Source organism: Cetorhinus maximus, chromosome 16 (assembly GCF_964194155.1).
Source record: "Cetorhinus maximus chromosome 16, sCetMax3.hap1.1, whole genome shotgun sequence".
Classification (NCBI taxonomy): domain Eukaryota; kingdom Metazoa; phylum Chordata; class Chondrichthyes; order Lamniformes; family Cetorhinidae; genus Cetorhinus; species Cetorhinus maximus.
The window spans coordinates 39,315,461-39,338,645 of record NC_135894.1 but is presented as its reverse complement, the minus strand read 5'-3'; the positions used below and the strand labels follow the sequence as shown (position 1 = coordinate 39,338,645).

Sequence of the window (23,185 nt, the reverse complement as noted above, 5' to 3'; positions counted from 1 at the left end):
TGTCATCCAATTCAGGGTTGTGCAGAATCGGATCTTATTCCAACAGGCAATGGGCGCTAGGCGGGGTACGCCCAGGATGGGACTCCAGTCCATCACAGGGCATACACTCACACACACAAACACAGACACACACACTGGGGGAAAATTTACTGTAACCAATCCCCCTAACCAGAACATCTTTGGACGGAAGGAAACCAGAGCACCAGGTGGAATCCCACGCAGACACAGGGAGAATGTGCAAACTCCACACAGAGAGACACCCGAGGTCAGGATCAAATCCGGGTCCCTGGAGATGTGAGGCAGCAGTGCTAACCACTCCGCCACCGTACCACCCCTCTGTAGTGGCTATCAGATCATATTTATTTGCTCCAATGTGCATCATCAATTCATTTACTTTGTTATGAATGCTACACGCATTCAGATACAAAGCCTTAAGTTTTGTGTTTTTGTTATCTTTGTAACATCTAGGGTGGAATCATCCCAAATTTGCAATAAGTGGGGTCGTGGACAGATAAAATGACATTTAACGTGCCGGCTGCAATGGAAACTTTTCACGCCGTATCATTCCAAACCTGCTGCATTAATTATGCATTTCCAAAAAACACACCATTTCCATGGCAGGTGGGCTCTCATTCGCCTGCCACGCCATCACCTCGCCGCTTCATCATACCGGGCGCCATATTTAAAGTGTAGCCACGCGCACACCTCTCAGTGCTCCCAGCCCATGACTACTGCAAAGAAGACATGACTCTGAAAGGCAAAAAGACTGCAGCTCCCAGGTTCAACAATGTATTCCTCAAACGCCTTTTGGATGCAGTGGAGGCTCGCCGTAATGTTCCTCTATCCGCGCTCTGGCCACAGGATGGGCAGCAACATCGCTAATCTGGCTTGTGAGGCGACGGCAGTGGTGGTCAGCGCCAACACCCTGCAAAAGAGGACAGCCACCCAGTGCCACAAGAGGATGAATGATCTCCTCTGTTCTGCCATTATCATTCTCAACTCACAAACTCACAAACCCATCACACATCCACAGTGAGTTCACTCACTGCCAGTTCAAGGGACATCATCATTCACTCTCTCACAAACACCTTCATTGTCCTCATCCCATCCATGGGACCACTCAACACCCACACATGCCAGGCATACTTATCATCTGGCCTGGCAGGCGTCCTGCTTACACTCTCTCCATCTGTATTCATGCAGGACCACCTGGCACACAACAAGAGGGAGAGTGCGTTTACTGGTGAAGGAATGCCTGAAATCAAGGTCCTCACGGACTTTGGAAACAGGGCCATCCAGCTGGCCGGCAAGAATCTGGATTGTTCCTGTGCTGATGGTGAGGTCGGCGGTGCTCTACCAGGCGAGGATCCAGCAGTGCAACATCCATCAGAAAGCCATGTTGTGAGTGATGTGCCCTGTTTCACAGGCCACTGCCATGCACTAATTATCTCCCCTTGCTTTCGCAGGCACATCTGGGAAATTGACAAGAGAGTCCACAACCCAGGTCCTCCAATCAAACTCGGACGAGGAATCTGCTGAAACCCTCCCTAAAGACCCGTCACAGTGCTCACCCACACCCTCCACCAGCGCAGAGACACACACTTTGTTGGGACCTAGCTTTAGAGTAGCCTCAGGTATCACAATTTGGTGGGCACATCACACTGTCTGCTCCACAGCAGGTAGCGGCAGGGACTTCCCAGGACTGCTGGAGGCCAGAAGATTGCTGAGTCTGAGTCAGAAGATGAGCGTCTGGACTCAGTCATGTCACAGATGCTGGAGCTGCAAAGGCAAGCTCGGGGACATCAGGAAGGGATGTCCGCTGCACTCCAAAGATTGCAAGGCACAATGGAGGAATCCGTCCACCTTCAGGCTGAGGTGTTAGCACCGGCATGCCAACGCACCAAGATCAACACTGGTAGGATGGCGACTGCCATGGACACCTTTGTCCAGGGCTGCTGCGCAGGCTGAACTCCATCACTGATGCCATAGTTGCCCTCAACAGTGTGTACGCGAGGCGGGTGCAGGGCAGCAATCTCACTTCAGCTACCCCTTCTCCTCTAGGGTTCAGCCAGGGACCCCTTGGGCACCCGTAGGGAGGAAGATCAGCCGGTGTACCATCCGGGCCATTAATCCAGGTGACTCTGGGAGTGTCCGGCCCATCCGAATTCCCTCTTCCTGTGACCTCACCAGCTCCAGCTCCACTGGTCGAGGAGGTGCCACTGTCATACAGCAGGCCCCCGAAAGCAGGCCATGGCCCTCCAGGTCTCAGCCCTCCAGCGCACGCCCATCAAGGTCATCACGGACAGGGCGTAGCAGTCAGCAGGCTACTTCCACCTCCGCTATGGATGTCCTGGGAGTGCCAAGACATCAATGGGTTGAGCGGACAATCGCAAACTGGTTTCATGATGTTGTGAAACTGATTTTTGACCTTCTCGCCATATTGTCCACTCACGCCACCGAACACGCCTGATGCCTGCGGGCATGAAAATTCCGCCCCTAGTCTTGACTGTTGGTGTATTCTAAGGTTTTTTCTCTCTGTCCCTTCCTGCCATTCTCTGACCCTCATTTCCTATATTACTATTTTGGTCTCCTGCCTTGACTCTACCCCTTGATTTGCTACATCTACCCAAACTTGATCCCTCACCACCCCCCTTGTTTAATTTAAAGCCCTCTCTCCTTCCCTAGTTATGCAGCTTTCTAGACCACTGGTCCCAGCATGGTTCAGGTGTAAACTGTCCCAATGGTGCAGCCCCCACATTCCCCAGTTCTGATGCCAGAGCCCCACAAACTGGACCCACTTCTCCCACACCAGTCTTTGAGCCAAGCATTCATCCTCCGTGTTCAAAGGATCATCCTCCGCCATTTCCGCCAACTCCAGCATGATGCCACCACCAAACACATCTTCCCTTCACCCCCCCCCCTCCGGTGGCATTCCGCAGGGATCCTTCTCTCCGGGACACCCTGGTCCAATCCTCTATCACCCTCTACACCTCAACCCCCTCCCATGGCATCTTCCCATGCAACCGCAGAAGGTGCAACACCTGCCCCTTTACTTCCCCTCTCCTCACCGTCCAAGGGCCCAAACACTCCTTTCAAGTGAAGCAGCATTTCACTTGTACTTCTCTCAATTTAGTCTACTGCATTCACTGCTCCCAATGCGGTCTCCACTACATTGGAGAGACCAAACGCAGACTGGGTGACCGCTTTGCGGAACACCTTTGGTCTGTCCGTATGCATGACCCAGACCTCCCTGTCGCTTGCCATTTCAACACATCATCCTGCTCTCATGCCCATATATCTGTCCTTGGCCTGCTGCAATGTTCCAGTGAAGCTCAACGCAAACTGGAGGAACAGCACCTCATCTTCCGATTAGGCATTTTACAGTCTTCCGGACTTAATATTGAGTTCAACAATTTCAGATCATGAACTCTCTCCTCCATCCCCACCCCCTTTCTAATCCACCTTTTTCCAATAATTTATCACTTTTTTACAAATATATTTTTCTTTACCCTCCTATTTTTAAATTTATTTCAATCTATTGTTTCATCTCCACCTTTTAGCCCATTTTGATCCCTTCCCCCCACCCCACCCCCATTAGGGCCATCTGCCACTAGCTTGTCCTGCTCGCTACCCTTAATGTTCCCATTAGCACATCCTTTAGATAATATCACCACCGTAACACCCCTTTGTCCTTTTGTCTATGACATCTTTGGCAGTCTCTTCTTGGCCTCCATCTATTACTGGCCCCCTATCGAGCTCCACCTGTCCCACTCCCCCTACCAGCTTATATTTCATCTCATTTCTATATGTCTTAGTTTTGATGAAGGGTCATACGGACTCGAAACGTCAACTGTATTCCTTTCCGCAGATACTGTCAGACCTGCTGAGTTTTTCCAGGTATTTTTGTTTTTGTTCTTCATTTCCCTAATCTTACTTGTCCAATGCCAATTTGCACTCAGTTCAGGTAACAATCCAGGGATTATTACCTTTGAGGTTCTGCTTCTTAATTTGGTGCATAGCTCTTCATACTGATTATGCATAACTTCTTTCCTTGTCCTGCCTAAGTCATTGGTACCTACATGTACCACTACAATTCACTCTAAGTTCCTCTTCTGCCCTGAGCAAATGCCCTGAACCCTGGCACTGGGCAGGCAACACAGCTGTCTGGACTCTCGCTCTTTGCCGCAGAGAACAGTGTCAATCCACCTCACTATACTGTCCCTTGCTATGACTACATTCCTGTTCACTCTCCCTCATTGAATGGCTTCCTGTGCCACAGTACCATGCCAGCCTGTTCATCCACTTGCAGACCTTGCTTTCATCCACACAGGTTGTAAGCACCTCAAACCTGTTTGACAATTGCAAGGTCTGAGGCTCTTCCACTACTATCTGCTTGGTCCATTTACCTGCCTCACTCATGGTCACATTTCTCTGTCCCTCACCGCTGACCCAAACAGACGACCCTATTCTAAGATGTGTTCTGGAACAAAGTGTCCAGGTATTTCTCCCCCTCCCTTATGTTGAGCAGTGTCTGCAGTTCGGCTTCCAGATCAATAATCCTGATCCAGAATTCCTCTATCTGCTTACACTTTCTGCAGACGTGTTTGTCCTGGATCGTTTTGGTATCCAAAACCCCCCATATTCCACAGTTGCAACATAACGCCTGTCCTGCTATTGTTACTTATGTTATTTAGTTAATTTAATTTAATTACTTTCTTAATTAACTTAGAGCAATTTCTATGCATGATACAATTTATTGTGCTTATTAAATATTAGTACTACTGACATCTAAAAGTTACACATTTCTTAAATACCCAGGTATGTGTTTGTTTAATTATTTTATTTTAATTTTAAAGTTTTAGCTATTTTTATTTATAGATCTATCTTAACTCCCGTGTCCTCAGCTGGCTTTTAACACACTGTCCCTAACACTAAGCACTCCAACAGACCTTAACCACACACCAGATAGTCACCAAACAGCTAGTGTCTTCCCCTATAGTAGAGCAAGAACCAATGCTACAGGGCGAAAAAGTTAGAAAAAGCAAAGGAGCACCTCCCTTCCCTCCTCATTGAACTCCCTCAATTCACCAAACTCCCAGCACTCCATTGAGGTCGCACTCCACTGCTGGGTCACATTGAAATGTCTGAATTTATATCTTCTGAAACTAAAGGCATTAGCTGAGCCCACATACAGAAAGCCAGTTCAAGCTAGTTTTCTTAAGTAACTATCTACAGCTGCTTCCCGGTGGATAGCTTCTATCACCCTGCTTGGGCCCCTAGATGAGATTTAGAATTAAACAGTACTTATAGTTAAATGTTAAATACAAACAATATTAGATTTTTGGAAAGAAGTTTAAGATTGCCTTAACTCACCAAACTCCCAGCACTTCATTGAGGTCATATTCGAGTGCCGGGCCTCGGGATTATGTCCCGATTTGGCCACAATCCAATTTCTAGACCATAGTGCCCTTGATTTTCACAACTAAAATCTAGTCTCCTGCCCCCTTAAAGCTGTGTTAGATCTCAGTACAAGAGCTGGATGGTTTGGATTGTTTTTTACATTCTTGCTTGTGTTTTTAACATGCTTTACTTAGTAATGAGTTCACAAGACCAGGAAGTAATTGCAGATGCAGAGAGCCATTTGATTTAGCAAATAATTATTTCATTCACCTAGAAAGACCCTGAAGTCCCTCCATTGCAGCATACAACTTTTATTTAAATGATTCTGGTTACTGACATTTCTGGAAAATAGAGGGGGCATTACAGTGTGTAATAAACTCCAAAAAGAAGAAAATGTGGGGGAAAAATTTGTTCATGTAGTATCACTTCATTGATATCATTGAAGAGCGCCTGGTGAGCTGTGAAGGTAGTGGCCTATGCACTGTCTGCCCTGGGGAATTAACGTAGTCTGTGCAGTGCCACTTTTCCATACAAATTTCCCCCTTAGATGTTTATGATTTATCTGAATACTATATATTTCACCGCCCACAGAAACAAATATTCTGAGGTCTGCCACTATTTTTACTATCATTCAGTGATAGCAAAGAAAATAAATGCTTGCATGAGTGGAAGTTAAAAATGTTCTATATATCATAAAAGGAACTGAAAGAGTAGAAGTGATAAGCAGTAATTCAGTTGTGAGCTCCAATAGATGAAAAATCCACTTATTATTCATGATATCATATGAAACCCTTAAATGGACAAAAGTCTTATATCTTGCATTTTCTCCCTTGGCATCTGTCTTACCTGTCCTTTTCCATGAATTTCATGATGTTACGTTGTGGAGCTTTGGGTACTAGATTCAGGGTTGAGTTAAGGGAGTCCTCTTCTGATCCAAAGCCATTGTATGGAGGGATTTTTCTTTCAACTTTAGTGGTTGGTTTTGATTTGTATTTGACTGGTGTGAAGTCCACTATTAGAAAACAAAATGATAAACCATATTTGCCTGGCTATTTTACAACCAATATTAGAGATTATTTCAGTCCAACAGATGGTAGGAACACCTTTATTTCCAAACATAATTTGATTGCTTAAAACTTTTCTGCATAATTCATAGATAATACAGCTCAATTTCCAATAAACTATACAAATTAGTTTTTAGATGGTGCTTAAAAGTGCAATTTCCTCTGGGTCGAGATGAAGAATATAAAATACAGTGCCACAAATTCACATGGAGTCTTAGTGTGTCTGTTTTTATTTCTGTAACACGTGCTTAAATAACGTAACTGTCTTTCTAATTTATTGCTGCATAAATCTGTGCTGATTATTTCCACTGGACAGTATATTAAATAACACTAATAAAATTCAGTTTACATAATCTGTAGCTTCACCCAGGTGTGTAAACAACAAACTTTAAAATGTACACACACCTTCCTAGTCGTTCCCACTGACAGAGTAATGTGCACTTTCCTTGGGAGGCAGTTGCGGAGGGGAGACTCAGGGCAACCAAAAGAAAAAATGTTGCATTTTACATAATATGTTTGAAAATGCATTTCACAGAATCACAGAATTGTTACAGCACAGAAGGAGACCATTTGGCTCATCGTATCTGCACCGGCTCTCCGAATGAACAATTCACCTAGTGCCATTCTGCCACTTTCTCCCTGTACACATTCTTTCTTTTCAGATAACAGTCTAATTCTCTATTGGATGCCTCGGTTGAACCTGTCTCCACCACACTCTCAGGCAGTGAATTCCAGACCTTAACACTCATTGCGTGAAAAAGTTTTTCCTCATCTCACTTTTGCTTTTTTTGCCATCCTCTCTCGTTCTCGATCCTTTCACAAGTGGGAACAGCCTCTCCCTATCTACTCTGTCCGGACCATTCCTGATTTTGAATATCTCTATCAAATCTCCTCTCAGCTTTCTCTTCTCCAAGGATAACAATCCCAAATTCTGCAATTTCTCTTCATAGCTGAAATTCCTCATCCCTGGAACTATTCTAGTGAATCATTATTGCACTTTCTCCAATGTTTTCATATCATTTCTAAAGTGCGAAGTCCAGAATTGGACACAATACTCCAGCTGAGGCCAAACCAGTGTCTTATACAAGTTCAACATAACCTCCTTGCTCTTGTCCAAATATTCCCTGGCTTCTGGATTGTGCACGACTGTGCTGTTTAACACTGGCCCCATCAGTGTTTGTGCAATCAACAGAAGGGCATTCCACTTGCATGGGTTGGTGGGTGCATCCTTCAGGCTGCTAGAAAGTCCAGCACCAACCAAAGGAGGGGAAGGGAGAGGGTATGGGGGAGAGGTAGGGCGGGGTGGAAGAAGGGTTGCCCATTCTCCATTCTAACTCCACCAACAGTCCAATTGGACCTGGTCAAGAGGAATCATTCTGCCAAAAAAACCTTTTCAAGCATTTTCAATTCTTCGGAGGTACACACCGCTTGCCTGGCCTGGATATCATCAGTGCGGCTCACATAAGCCTTGACTCTTTCCGTGACTGTCATTTGGTTTTTAAGGGGAGGATGGAAGTCCCATCAATTATAAAGGTATCCTGGTCCCATTAATAATTGCTCCCTGTAAAATTCTTAGTGCTTTGAAGTAAGATTAATGTCATTGAAACACCACTTAAGGAAATAAAGGGACTTCTGGTGATGTCATGACCCAGGCAGCTGCTTAACACTAAAACTCTGGGCCATAAGGAAATGATAGGCAAAATGAAGATTCAGGCCGGAATTTTCCAGCTCCACTGGTGTTGGGTGTCATGGCGAGTGGGGACATAATATGGTGAGAAGGCCAAAAGACAGTTTCACGCCGGCATAAAAGGACAGCAGGATCATCCGATGGTGTCTGCCATGGCAGAATGACAATCCCGCTGGAGGCCGGCATGAACCTGCTTTGCACGCTGCTAATGGGATGTAAAATAAGGCCCGACCCACGCCAGATTTAATGTTACGCCAGCAGGAAAACATGCCAGTCCAGAACATGTCTGGACAAGCATGACGTACAGAAGTTGGGGCTTAATATTAGGGCCTTGCTCAGGTCGCGGACATCGGAGGAGTAGAAGATGTGAGAGGCCTAGAGCTACCGGACCCTGGAAGAACACATGTATCACATACTGGGTGGATTGTCATAGATATGACTCCACTGCAAAGCAGTTCTTGGAAGGTGGGAGGACTCTGTTGATGTCTCAGGTCCACTTTGGAACATCACTGTTTTGGCGATGGGCTGCCTGGATGGTCGGGAGGGTGGGCAGAGGAAGGTCCAGCTGTAAGTGGGAGAGGAAAGTGTACCTATTGGGTGGGGGGTGCAGGAAGAGGGAGGTCTAGGTTTGACTGGGAAAGGAAGGTATACTGGGGATGTGAGGTTGGGGGAGGGAGGTGCGGTGTCGGGAGAACAAAGGTGTCAGGTGAGGATGAGGTTGGGGGAGGGAATGAAGGTATCAGGGGTGAGGTTGGGGGGAAGAAGGAGTAACGGGGAGAATGTGGCAAGTGTGGAGGAGGTGTAAGTGGGGACGAAGGTGTAAGGGAAGGAGTTTGGACAGGGGAAGGCGTTCGGAGGGCGGAAGGACCCAGGGGCAGCGGGGGCGGTGGGGTTGGCGGGGGCAGGGAGGAAGCAGTCTGGTGGCAGGAAGGAGTTCGGTGGGGGGAAGACGTCCAGGGGGAAGAAGGAGTCCAGTGGGGAGGAAGGAGTTCTGAGGGGGATGTAAGGGTGGAGTAGAAAGTAAGTGGGGGTTGTTCAGTGAATGTGAAAGGAAAGGGTCTGTGGAGTCAATGACTGCCTCCTGGGGAGCAAACTCAGGACGTGTGTGGTAGGAGGTGGGTATGAGATGGGGCAGAGTCAGGCAGGAGGGTTGGAGGGTTAGGGTGCAGCATTAGTAGTAGAAGGGATGGGGAGAGTGGTTGGACTTGGAAGCAGACACGACCCTGGGGGTGGGAAGGAAGAGGCCAGGGAGATCAATGTGGATGGAGGTGGGATTCTCAAGAAGATAGGGACCGTGCATATTCACCTGGACATCCTTGGAAAGACAAGGGTTCTGGTTGGTAGGTGACGGTGGGGAGGTGAAAGTTGATGCGGGGGTTGGGTCAACAGTGATGGGTAAAGGGACATGGGTGACTGGCGAGGCGGAAGGATGGGGGAGCTGAGCAGAAATGTGATGACTACCATTGTTCGCAAATCAAAAATGAGCAGAGCCTCATGTTGGATGGGCACGGGTGCTGTATGGGAGTGTGGTGGATGGAGATGCAGGTCAGCTCAGATGAACAATTGAAAGAGAACTCCAGCAGGCAGCATTGAAAATGCTCAGGATATTGAGATGAGTGTGATAGAGGAAGGCCCCACGTGAGTGGGAAAGTGCTTGCACAAGGCTCCAAAACACACACACACACACACACACAGTAAATGAAGCTGAAAGACACTATTACACATTATTCAGTGAAAATTAATATATTTTCAAATTATAAAGTGACAAAATGTTTTCACCCATGCAACCACTTGTGATCAGAAATTCTTAACTTTTCTAGGCCTACCACTTCTTCTAGGTGCTGCCCTGACATCCACAGGAGGGCTGGAGACAGCCTGTGCAATGGTTGACCCTGTCTCCTCTGATGACTTTAGAGTGCATCCTCTGGAGACTGAAGCCTTGAGGGCCCTGTCCTTCTGTGGGCCAGCTGTTCCCTCTGCGATGACAGAGGACAACGTTGACAGGGTCACAGGTAAAGCGGACTCAGGGGGAGAGGGCTGCCTCTGACATTCCTAAGTGGATGACCCAGGGGTGTCCAGCTGCAGCTCCTCCTCCCTTCGGGTACCTGAGGGCCCCAGCCTGACTCCTTGAGGGGAAGGAGCACCTGGAGGGACATCGAGGTGCCCCATTTCCCTTTCGCACTGGCACTGCAGAAACTTACCCATGGCTACTGCGATGGAGTGCAGGTCTGTGTGCATCTCCAAGTTCTGCTGGACCAGGGTCTCCATGGCATCCGCCATCTTTCACATGGAGACCTCCATACATGTGGGCACCACTCATCAGAGAGCAGGTAGAGTCACTCCTCTGACTCACTTGCCACACTGTTAAGGGCTTCCAACAGCTCTGCGTGATGTTCCCCTGCCTACTGCCTCTTCTCAATGAGTTGGAAGGCCAAATCCAGAGGCTTGTCATCTGACTTGGACCTCAGAGATGCCTCTTACCCAAGGTCCTCCAAATGCCAGGGAGCTCTGCTGAACCTGCCCCTTCCTGCTGCGGGCACATGTCCGTGGGATAACCACCAGATTGTGAACCTGAGCCTGCTCTAGGTCTAGGTCCCACAGAGGTGTTTCTCTCTGCGCTGGTGGAGGGTGTGAGTAAGCACTGTGACAGGCCTTCCAGCCTGCTTATTTCCGGCTCTTCAACGGAGGAGGTGTCTATTGGCTGGAGGGACGGACCTGGATGGAGCTGAGGGATTGGTTGGCTGAGGGTGTCAGTCGCTTGGCAGAGCACCCTGTGAACCAGAGATAATTAGTGCATGGCAGCAGAATCAAAAGCAGGAGAAGGAACACTCACAATTTCATTGAGAGAGGGATGATGTGGTGCAGGATACTCATGTAGGCGTTCATGCCAACTTCACCAACACTACAGGCACAGTCCATGTCCTCACCAGTCAGCGCGATGGCACGCTCCTCAAAGTGAGTGAGGGGCCTAATGTGGGTCACTCCATCCCCAGTCTGGGACCTCTCCCTGCTGTTGTGAGCCAGCTTCTCCTGCATGAAAACAGATGGAGAGAGTGTGAGCAGGTGCATGGCACTGTGTGGAATGTTCATGTGGTGTGCGGAGCCATGGACAGGATGAGGATGCGAGCTCCAGAGGATATGAGCCTGATGAAGGTGTGAGGGTGTGTGAGAGAGTTAGTGGTGTTGTTTATTGAGATGTGAGATCCCTGTGGATATGTGTTGGGTTTTTGAGCGTGTGAGTTGAAGTGATGAGGTGGTTGACTTACCCTGACGCAGATTGGATGAGAGCTTTCATCCTCTTCCTGCACTAGATGGCTGACCTCCTCTGTGCTTCGGTGGCGCTGACCACCGCTGCGACCGTCTCCCAGGCCACTTTGGTGACTCTGGTGGACCTCCTGCAACCGGAGCGTGAGTAGAGGACTTAGCAGCAGCCTTCTACTGTGTTCAGCAGGCACCCCAGAGAGGCATCGCTAAATTTTGGGGCTGCCGTCTTCTTTGCTTTCGGGGCCATCTGTCACCTGCAGTCCTGATCTGAAGACATGAAGTAAGCATGCGCTTTGGTGTGCCTTAAATATGGTGCCTGGAGCGAGGAAGTTCTGAGGTCATGGTGTGTCGGGCAAATCTGAACCCGCCTGCCAGCAATCCAGCGTGTTCCCCGTGAATGCATAATTAATTATGTGGGATACACCGGGAATGGGACAATATAGCGCAAAGAGCTGCCATTGCGGCTGGTGAGTGACACATCTTCTTTGCCTCCTGCTACTGCACTTTGTGCAAATCTGGGACTATTCCGCCCTCAGTCTCTCACAAGCCATGTTGCTCAGGAAGATCACCAAAAATCCAAGTAGTGACTTCCAAGCATATCATTTCTAGGAAAAAATTCCACAGGCTTTCCAGCTATCCCTTCATACAAGTCATCAGGATTGCAAAAACTGTTCAGCAAGTCTGGCAGATCGGTGTAGAAAAAAGGTTAATGGGCGAATTTTCGCTCCCGATGGGGGTAACTCGAATCTGGAAATTTCCCAGCTTGAAGCACCCGCCTCCGGAAAAAGTGCCCCAAATGCCATGAGTTTCAATCTGGGGAATAGGCATGGGATAGAGTCGGGCTCGCCGCCCAAGGACACAGATGTGAGGTGGCTAAAGGTAATGCCGAGTGCCAAGACAGGCTGGTTAAAAGGCCCACCTCGTTTCTCTGGGACTTCATCCCTGTGTTTTGTTAAATATTAGGCCCTCTAGGCTTGATTCTTCACACCCCCACCTAATCCCCATGCCCCAACCAGCCAACTCATACCCCTTACCTACCTCCAATGGCACCTCATGCCCTTCATGTTAACCCATGCCCCCCATCCATCTACATGGCCCCTTTTAGCCCCCATGACAATACAGTGCCAACTCATGCCAACCCATGCACCCCACCCAGCACCCTTTGCCCTTACACACTCCATACCAACTCATCTAGTAACCAGCATAGGCAAACCTCAGGGGGCATGCTGAGACAAAATAAAATAAAGTTCTAAATATCTATTACAGACTTCACTATATAAAGTCCCATTCATGAAAGCCAATTCAATACATTTAAAACTTCTCAAGTAATTCATCCCTTATAAAAGCATTTTTATTCATTGTATTTGTATTCATAACTCTACATCAAAGAAAGCTACTCCTTTACTAACCTTGTTGAGCTGTCAATCAAACTACAGCCCCACTATGATAATGATAGGTTGTGGAAAGCAGTCAAGCAGTAATAATGCCAAAATGATAGCATTTAGGATTATGGCAACAAACATCTATTGAAACTGCTAGAACAGATTTTTTTTAACTTTCAGACAGGAGCTTTTTTCTCAATTTTTGAAGGACAGGGGATTTAAATAACTTGACAGATTGACAATTCTAACTACCCTATCTCCACCATACTGCATACTGCAGGTTGAGGGTATTCCTGGAGTGAAAAACAGGTCTGTTTGTCCTATGCACTGAGTTTAAATGGCCCAGACAATTCGTAATTCACACCTATGTGCTTCATGCACTCCCCACCACCATTTTTCCCCTACCATCGAAAGTGGGATCTGCTGGAAATGGGGCAGGGCTTCCAGATCCAGGTCTTATCTATCATTTTTAAAGGTCTGCAGAGTCTCTACAACTCCACAAAAATCTGGTCAAATGATGCCAGATCTGCTGAGTATTTCCAACATTTTCTGTTCTTTCAGATTTCTAGCATCCGCAGTACTTTGCTCTTGGGTCACAATAACTATTGATCTATCTTTTCTCGTACTGCCTCTGGTTGCCCAAAATATTTAAGGAGCTCTCTGTGGTGTCAGCAAAAGCACCAGCTGTAGAATTAATCCTGCCTGCCAACCCACCTACTACAGGTTGTCCCAACACTGCTGTTTTGTTCAACATGGAGTCCCATTTGGGTTTAGATGCTTGTATTGGCATCTAAACTAAAACTTCAAAGTTCTTATTGCCATGGGCCTCATGGTATCTGTTGGGTGTACAGAAGTCTTTCTGGAAGCATGAACCAGGCCTGATAGATATACAACAAATTAAGAAACAAAACAAATGTAAATATAGGAAATCGGAAACGAAAACAAAAAATACTGGAAGAAAATATTCAGCATTGTGAAGAGTAGAAATAATTCAATGTTTCAAGGTTCTGAAGTAGTAGAACACACACATCTGACAGCATTTTTAATTGCTAGAATATTTTAATCCTGCATTATGGTGAGTTTCGATGAGGTCTTAGATTTGGTTAGGGCCCCTGTGAACACATCCTATAGGCTCTTGCATTAATGCATACCTGCTCCTGAGGTCCTTTCCCCTCTCTTCCAAACCAACATCCATCCTCAAAAAATCCTCTCTTGGCCCCTGCATCCTTGAAATCTAATAGCCCATCTCCAATCCCCGTTTCCTCCACAAAGTCCTTGAACATGTTGTCACTTCCAAAATCCGTGTCCACCTTTCCTCCAACTTCCCGATTGATACATAAGGTGAGACCATCTTGTGATCTATTTACATAGTAATTAATAATTTCCTCAACTCAATCAGGGTTAACTGATGATTTCCAATGGATTCTATTACTTTGAATGTACTGTTAGGTAAACAACCAACTTGAGCCATTTTGCCAGATAGTAAAGGCCTCGTGTAGGTACCAGAGCAGCTGCTGGGTTAGTGGGCTAGAAATGTGCCAACAGATTATCCAGGTACAGTGATTCAATTAAATGTGTTCCGTTTTCCTTTTCCTGCCCAAGCTGATTATTAAATTACTAGCTACATGCACTTTATCTTTAATTACTGTCAGTGTGGTACTGATTTTAGGTTTCCTTAAGTCCCCCCAGGTCACTCTGGATCACCTTTTCTGCCAGGTGCATTGAAACAGCATACACAGAAGAGTGAGCTGTGTTCCATGATGGAGCAGCCTAATGTCACCAAGGAATGATAGGATGTGCAGTTGTGCTCACTACGTTCTATGCAATTAGGTTATGATATCATGGGAATCAGGGAGAAGTGTTGGGCATCAGGTACTTTCTCCAAAGGGAAGGAGAAAAACAATATACCTCCTAGTGGTTAGGTCATTGGTGGCTGATTCTTTACAGCAGATCAGCTGTCTGGCTGCAATCTCATTGGGAGAAAAATACATGATGCAAAGCAAACTACTAGGAGCAGAAAAAAATAGGGAAAAATAGAATGTAAAATTTGACATTCATGCCCTGTTTGTTAAAGTTGGGTGACAAAATGATTTATATGCCGGAATTTACAGAAACTGTTTTTTGTTTCAAAAGGATATTCTGTGGGTTTCTTCGCTTTTTCCTTACTGCATTTGGCATTGTGCACTAGTACAAAAATTGTATTTACAATTTATTCTGAAAGCTGAAAAGGCAATTCAATACTCAATGAGTTAATTACTTGTGTTTGTTTTTCTTCTATTTAAGGAGACTTCCTCCAAGATCAACAGTGCCACCAAGTGACCATATGAACTGGAAGAAAAAGCAAAACCTCTACAAATGGGTTTAATTCTGTCTCGCTGTTATTTTTGGATACCCCTTATCTGTTTGCATAAACTGTCTGGATTATTTAAAGCAGATGCTATTCCATTTTCTTCAAAAGAAGTAACTAAAGAGGAACTGTCCTGCAAGAGAGACGGAAGAATGTAAGTGATCGTTTTGCAATGTTTGGTTGATGTGCGAGCCAAAGCTGAATAGCTGGGGGTAAGTGATAACAGTAGTGAGAGGTGGATGTGAGGCTGGCAACATTTATTAATAGGGACATAGAGTACAAGAGGAAGGAGGTTATGAACTTGTATAAGTCACTAGTTCGGCCTCAGCTGGAGTATTGCATCCATTTCTGGGCGCCGCACTTAAAGAAGGATGTGATGGCATTGGAGAGAATGCAGAAAGGATTCACGAGAATGGTTCCTGAGATGAAGAACTTCAGTTCTGAAGACAGTTTGGAGAAGTTGGGACTATTTTCCTTAGAGAAAGGAAGGCTGAGAGGAGATTTGATTGAGGTATTCAAAATCATGAAGGGTCTGGACAGAGTTGATAGGGAGAAACTGTTCCCACTTGCGAAAGGATCAAGAGCGGGAGGGCACAGATTTAAAGTGATTAGTAAAAGAAGTAACTGTAATACGAGGGAAAACTTTTTCATGCAGTGAGTGGTTTTTTAAAAAATTTTATTCATTCATGGGATGTGGGCTTCTCTGGCTGGGCCAGCATTTATTGCCAATCCCTAGTTGCCATTGAGAAGATGGTGAGCTGCCTTCTTGAGCCGCTGCAGTCCATATGTTTTGGGTACACTCACAGTGTTGTTAGGAAGGGAAGGTTAGGGTCTGGAATGCTCTGCCTGAGAGTGTGATGGAGGCAAGTTCAATTGAAGAATTCAAAAGGGAATTAGACTGTTATCTTAGACTGTTATCTGACAAGAAAGAATGTGCAGGGTTATGGGGAGAAGGTAGGAGAATGGAACTAGGTGAGTTGTTCATTCTGAGAGCTGGTGTAGACACGATGGGCCAAATGGCCTCCTTCGGCACCGTAACAATTTTGTGATTCTGAACATTGATAGGTGTGTGAGGGTGATGTGGAATGTTAGGTATGAGTCCTGATTGCTGGTGGGTGAGTGATGGTCATGTGATGCGTTGAGCAGCGCATGAGGTTGGTGGTGCAGTGGTTAGGAGATATCATGTGAAAATGCATTCACTTAACTTGACCACCCATGTGAAGTGAATGAACTTCTTGCAGCACTATTGCCAGATCCTCATGGTCAAATTGATCTCCCTGGCCACCTTCTTCCATTCTTTTCTTAGGGTTTGCCTTGAGGGCCTCCTAGCCCCGGCAGAAACATTGCTTCCCTCCTTCTTTGCACTCCCTGTACTAATGACTCAATCACCACATTGGAAAACCTGGGTGTCTTCTCTCTAGCCTGCTGCTCCGTTGAGGTGCTTCTAGTTGTAGACACTTCCTCCACCGACAGTCAGCAGCTGCTTCTGTATAATGAGTGTAGCTCCCCTTTAAGAGGGTCAGACTGCCTTTAAGATATGCAGACTAGCTGAAACACATACTACATGTTGCTGGATCCCTTTTCAGCATGTAACCAGTCAATAGCGCAGGTCGCACTCAGCTGCACACTGAAATCGTTCAATTGAGAAAGCAGCACAGGGTTTACATACTGTTTGCTTCAACACTGGACCGAACATTGGGTAATTGTGGATAATGGCCCCTACGTCTCTCCAGGCTGTCTACAACTCAAACTAACACCATTCGGTATCAGTATAAAGTTAATCATGTGTTCTTGGAATCAACTGAGACCCGTTCAATCCCCTCTGGGAAATATTGTGTTTGCAGGGTGGGGAGAGCAGAATATTTTGCATTTTCCAATTGAGCTCAAAGACCCACCTCTACTTGTAAAATTGCTGGGTGAAATCCAAAAGAACACCTAGCACATAGTGAAACTGAACCCAGCCTTCTGGATCTTCTAATTATAACTCCCTGCACCTAAACAAAGAAAGGCTCCTAGGTTCCTTGCTAACTGCAGCATGACAGTGCATTCATTCATTTGAGATGGTAACAGGCAGTGCCTTCTCCTTTCCCACCCTGTCAATGTAGGTCAAGGCACTTTGGAAATGCAGCAGTGTGAAAAGATTTTGCTGTAGCAGGGCAGCTAATGACATCCGTGGTTAATTAAACTTTTCCTTGTATCCTTCAGCTCAAAACATTTTTCCCATTAAGTTGTTGAAAGTGCAAGCTCAAATGAGTGTATCAAAGGAAACTGGCCACCTAGGACCTGAATGGACAGGGCACCCTGGACTGCTGGAGGATGAAGGAGTGATGGCAGCTGCCAGGAAAGTGAGTGCACACATGAAGGAAGATCCTGCCCTTAACCAATCTGATTAAAAGACTGAGAAAAACACCGTGGAAAGACTGAGAAGGAATGTAAAGTAGATTGGGTGACTTCGATGTCAAATCAGATACAGAAAGGGAAAGAAAGATTGGATTAAGGGAGAAAAAGATAGAGACAGAAAGAAGTAAAATAGGCTGAAGTGTGTTGCAGAGTTAAGATAGGGTATGGCCATTGAGATATTTGAAGATCAGTCAAGGATTTTAAATTCAATGTATTAGGAAAGTGCTACATTATTAGGGACGCTATTCTTTGGGTTAGATTTTGAATGAGGGTCTATCCATTTGAAAGCAGGTATAAAAGATGCCAATTGAAGATGAGCAGGAAGTTCCCCCTGTGTCTTAGAAAAGGTTTCATTCTCTGATGCCGCTCAAAAACATGTTAACCCGTTTGTGGAAAGTTGTTCGTTCAGAATGTCTGTCTGTTTCGATCCTAGCAATCACTAAACTTCTAAAAAATTATTGCATTGCACAAAAAACATGAGACATTTTCTTGTGAATTGTGATACACAAATTCAATAATTATATATGATTTATGAGTTTTCCACACTATTGCTCATGAACAATTTTTCCAAAGCACATTTATTTTTAATTATAAGATGTCCTTTGGTATTGCGCAGATTGACAAAGAAGATGTAATTATAGGGATGTTATCTAAAAAGTATGACTGGTACAGTGTCACAGAAATTAAAATGACACGAATTGCCAGTTATATGAAATGGTTTTAATATACTAATAGCAGATGTCCTAATGCATTGCTCACAATGAGCCAAATTATATGCTGTATTGTTGTTCCAAAGACCTCCCATAGCTAGTCCTCCTGTAATGGATGTTATTGGGCCACCCACCAATTGGTAAGCTAAAGCATAAGGCCTGTTTAAGATTACTTTGGTAAAAACAAGCACTAAGCTTGTTCAGACACATAAAAGAATTTTTTTCTTTTATTCGTTATGGGATGTGGGCATCGCTGGCAAGGCCAGCATTTATTGCCCATCCCTAATTGCCCTTGAGGTGAGCTGTCTTCTTGAATTGCTGTAGTCCATCTGGTGTAACTACACTCAGTCCTGTTGGGGAGGAGGTTCCAGAATGTTAGCTTAGCAATAGCGAAGGAACAGCAATATATTTCCGAGTTATGATGGTGTGTACCTTGGAGGGGAGCTTGCAGGTGATGGTGTAGCTATGCGCCTTATATGCTGCTGGAACCCCTTTTCAGAATGCAGCCAGTTAGCAGCGCAGGTCACACTCAGCTACTTGAGTACTGAAAAAAGGTAACTGATCTGAAATGTTAACTCTGATTCTCTCTCCATAAATGTTGCCTGACCTGCTGAGTATTTCCAGCATTTCTGTTTTTATTTCAGATTTCTAACATCTGCAGCATTTTGCTTTTGTATTAGTGTCTACTTCATTTAATCCTATCCGTATAATCGTTTTATTCCTTTTTCACTCAGATACTAATTTTGTTTAGAAATACTTTGATGCCTCAATTTCCAAACTGAGATGTGTGTGGGAGTTTATAATGAAGCACAAATTAGATTTAAAACATGCACAGAAAGCAAAATAAAGATTAGGAAAGACAAATGGCATTAACAAAGGGAGATAAAAGAGACAGATAGGAAAAATAATAAAAAAGGTATTTTTAAAATCTCTAGCACTAATTAACTTATGTAGGATGAGACGCCACACTTTTGAAATTAAACTTTCAGCACCAGAATTTGTCATTTACCACACCGTCATAAATACACTTAATCCTGAATACAGCAGCCATAACTTTTTCTGGTGCCTTTAGGAAGGAGCTAGTAAGCAAGCATGCAAAGTTCAAGCCATTATTTCGATTCAGTGCCATGTCAATCAGCAAGGACTGTTACAGCACACCCTATAGAGGAGCAGGGTATCTCTGACATCAACAGTTTAACTGTGCGTGTGCAATTTCAATTTACTCAGACGTAATTATGAGCTGTCAGCCTCACTATTTTATCTACGAGGTTCAGCCCATGAAGTCTCCAATCGAATGTAGGAATTAGGAGTAGAACGAAAGCAGAATAGAATTTATGTGTAACTGTTGTAAAAATGATTAAATTTATCTATCTCCCAATGGTTTCAGTGGACGAGTGAGCAGTAGGCTTTGAGCTGATTAAGGTCTTAGACTAAATATAAGGGACTCTAGTCATCTTTCTAATAAGTTAGTTGTGAACTATAGTCTCAGAAAGGTTGGGATCAGTTGAACAGCGGGTCAATATTAGGGCCTATCAATCTCTTCCAATATCGATCTTTTTCTAAATCCATTATAGTCTTACTTTGGTTTTCTAATCCTTTCTTCAATCCAATGCTGTTTATCACCAGCAGCACTTCTGCACTGATTGGAGATTTTAGTCCACTTGACTTAATAACTCTGAAACTTTATAAAGACCCAGTAATAGTCAGACAGAATGCACTCATTACAAACCCAACCCTTGGTAGAGCCAAATAACTGGAATTGGGAGCAGAAATCAAACCATCATGTTTTTAACCAATCAGTTGGCTCTAAAGTGATACTACATAAGTATCTATAATATATGAAAAATATTAGATATGGTACTTCCTTACCTTCTATGTCATGACTTTTTGAGTTCAGTTTTATATGCTACATTTATACCGGGAAAAGCCAATGCCAACATTTGATTGTCTCACTATAATTGCAGGCCTGTCAACACTAGGGGCTGCATCTTCCGATCGGCGAGCGGGGGGGCGGGGCCCGCTCACCATCGCGTAAAGTGACGTGGGTTGATGTCGGGCGGGCATCCCGTCACCCCACGTCACTTACATTTTCAGGTCAGCGGGCATGCAGCTGAGTTGGTTGCACGCCAGCTGACCTGTCAACGGCCACTTAAGCCATTAATAAAGTAATTGAATTAATCAATGGACCTGCCCATCCAACCTTAAGGTTGGTGGGCAGACTGGGAGCCCAGGCAGGCTTCCGAAAAAAACATGAAACCTCATCCATGGGCGGGATGAGGTTTCATGAGGGTATTAAAATTTGTATTAAATGTCTAAATAAAAGAAATTGACATGTCCCAGCTCATGTGACAGTGGCACATGAGGGGACATGTCATTGATTTTTTTTTCTAATCTTTATTCAATGTTTCAAACCTGAGCCGATCTCCCTGAGGCAGCACTTTGCCTCAGGGAGATCTGCGCGCTCTTTCGCACGCATGCACAAAAGAGCACACTCCCAGCTCTGGGAATCCCCTCCACACCACACAGGGAGCACATAGCGCTTCCTGGCGGGCATCATGCTGGGTGGGCCTTAATTGGCCCGTCACGTAAAATGGCAGCACTCCCCCAACTGGGGGCGCCGATCAGGAACCCGCCCACTCCTGCACAGCCCCCCCAACGGGGGGGGAAGATCCTGCCCTAGGTGACATTGATGAGTCTACCCCTACCTGTTTTCCACCTACACAGTCTCTACTGGCTAGACAACTCAAGTGTACTCTGTGCTGCTGCTCGACTGTGCAACTCATGCCTGAAAATGTAAATAGCCAACTGCCAAATATATTGCTGTTAAAAAATGAGAAAAGAATCGTCATGAATTTAAGGGCAGAATTTTACGTCCTGCGGGCGGGCGTGCGCCCAACCCAATCAGGTGTGAAGTCGCACGAGATGACGTTGGCAAGCATCCCGACGTCACCGCGTACTCGCGCAAAATATCGCTGGGCAGGTGCGTGCAAGAGTCAGAAGCGTGCTTGCCAACAATTAAGAGGGCAATTAAGCCCATTAAAGGCGCACTTTTCTACTATTCTTCGTGGCCCGTCCAACCTTACAGCTGGCGGGCAGGCAAATCGGCCAGGCAGGCTTTGCATTTTTCATCAAACCTCATCCAAGGGCGGGATGAAATCTCCGTTAGGAAATAAAATAAAAATAAATATTTGTTGACAGCATTTTTATGAGACTTGCTTTCAGATGCTTGGTTGTGATGCATGGACATATTTTTGCAGCTTTTTACAGCTTTATTTCATTATTTGCAGGTCTGCAGCTCCCTGAGGCAGCTGTCTGCCTTCAGGATGCTCTCTTGCAGCGCCCACAGTGACGTTGTCACCTGCCCTCTTCCCTCCCCCGCCCTGGCAGCACTGAGCTTTTCAGTGCGTGTTTCACACTGGTTGGCCGTTAATTGGCCAGCCAGCGTGAAATCGCAGTTGGGGGCAGATCGTGGTTGGCAGTCTGTTTCCTGGCCGCTCCCGGTTGCGTGCACCCAATGACCGAAAAATTCAGGCCTAAGTTTTAATACAAAGTACGCCCCAGTTGTAAATTGAGACAGGGAGATAGCTTTCTTGCTAAGCTCACTCCTAACTTATCTCTGGACCATCTTCCAGTAGCCCTCTAATCCTACTTTTTTAATTAAATAATTTATTTTAAAAAAGGGCTTTTGGCTCCATTCTCAACTCTGCCTAACTTGGGCCTTCCTGCTCCTGACTCTAGACCTGCTCCCAAACCTTCCCACTGCTTTGAACCCCATTCTTGGTCCTGAAGAGCTTTATAAGAAACTTTATTAAATAATAAAGACAATGGCTCTATTCATGCTCCAGACTCTGCCTGCCTCCGGGTCACCCATTCTCCTGACCCCATTGCCAACCCTGGCCCATTCCTTGCTCAAGGCTGCCTCATGCTATGCTTGCCCTGAACTACCTGCTCACAGCTCTGCCTCCCTCTGGATCTATAAAAAAATTAAAACACTTTAATAAAAAAATTGAGGGTTGACCAGTGACCCGTTTCCACCTTAAAAAAGAGTTTGTGTTCTTGCCCTGCTCCAGATATTGCCAATCTCTGACTCATTCACTCCTTTGGCATTGTTCACAACTAGGGACCATTCCCACTCTCATAATACTTCATTTTTGAAGCCAATTTCTTGCTTCAAAAATGAAAATCCAACGGGGTGGGGGTACCTCAGCTGCTCCCTTGATGTCCAAGATCTGACTGATGCAATTCGCATATAGGCCTATAAATGTGGAAACAGCCTGCCTGCCAGAAACCAGCCTCACCCCTACAGTTACTGTGCTATCTCCTCTCCCCACCACAGAAAACATTGTTCCTATCATCTGCATTCAGAAAAGAATAGAAAAGACAAAGAAAGAAACAGAAAAAGACTGGGAGAAATGAATACAGGAAGCAGAAGAGCAACAAAAGTGCAATGAAAGCAGGAGAGAGAAAAGCAAAAGAGAAAGAGTCAGAAGCAATGAAACAGAAGAGGACAGAGAGAGAAATATTAACACAGAAGAGACAGATAAGAAGGAGACCATTAATTCTGAATTACCATGCATAGCACCACAGGAGGTCAACTAATGAGGTCGAGAGCAATTCTGTTTTTTAAAATTTAAACAAATCTTTTTCTAATCTTTATTAGCAGCTTTATTTTCTTTAAAATAAACTACCTTTGCATGATGTAAATTACCTGTAAAGGAAATTCTTGTAATTCAGTATTGATATGGAAGTAATGTACTGTACTGTCAAGCTGTGCTACTCTTCACAAGCAAACGCAAACACATGCATACAGACATTTCATTTCCTTTCCTTGGGGAGTTCCACTGAACTCACCAAGCCCATCATATCTGTGACACATCTGCCAGAGAAATGACCATAATGATATGAAGGAAGATCATTACTGCTTTGCTACT

The 23,185-nt window shown here is 45.3% G+C and overlaps 1 protein-coding gene across 1 annotated transcript in view; it reads right to left on the bottom strand.

The window, feature by feature from the left end:
* efhc2 (EF-hand domain (C-terminal) containing 2) overlaps positions 1-23,185 on the bottom strand; it is a 129,200-nt gene that overhangs the window by 45,126 nt on the left and 60,889 nt on the right. Inside the window, exon 8 of the mRNA XM_078560508.1 lies at positions 6,247-6,412. Within this exon, the coding sequence (XP_078416634.1) occupies positions 6,247-6,412 (166 nt within the window). The remainder of the gene's footprint in view (positions 1-6,246; positions 6,413-23,185) is intronic.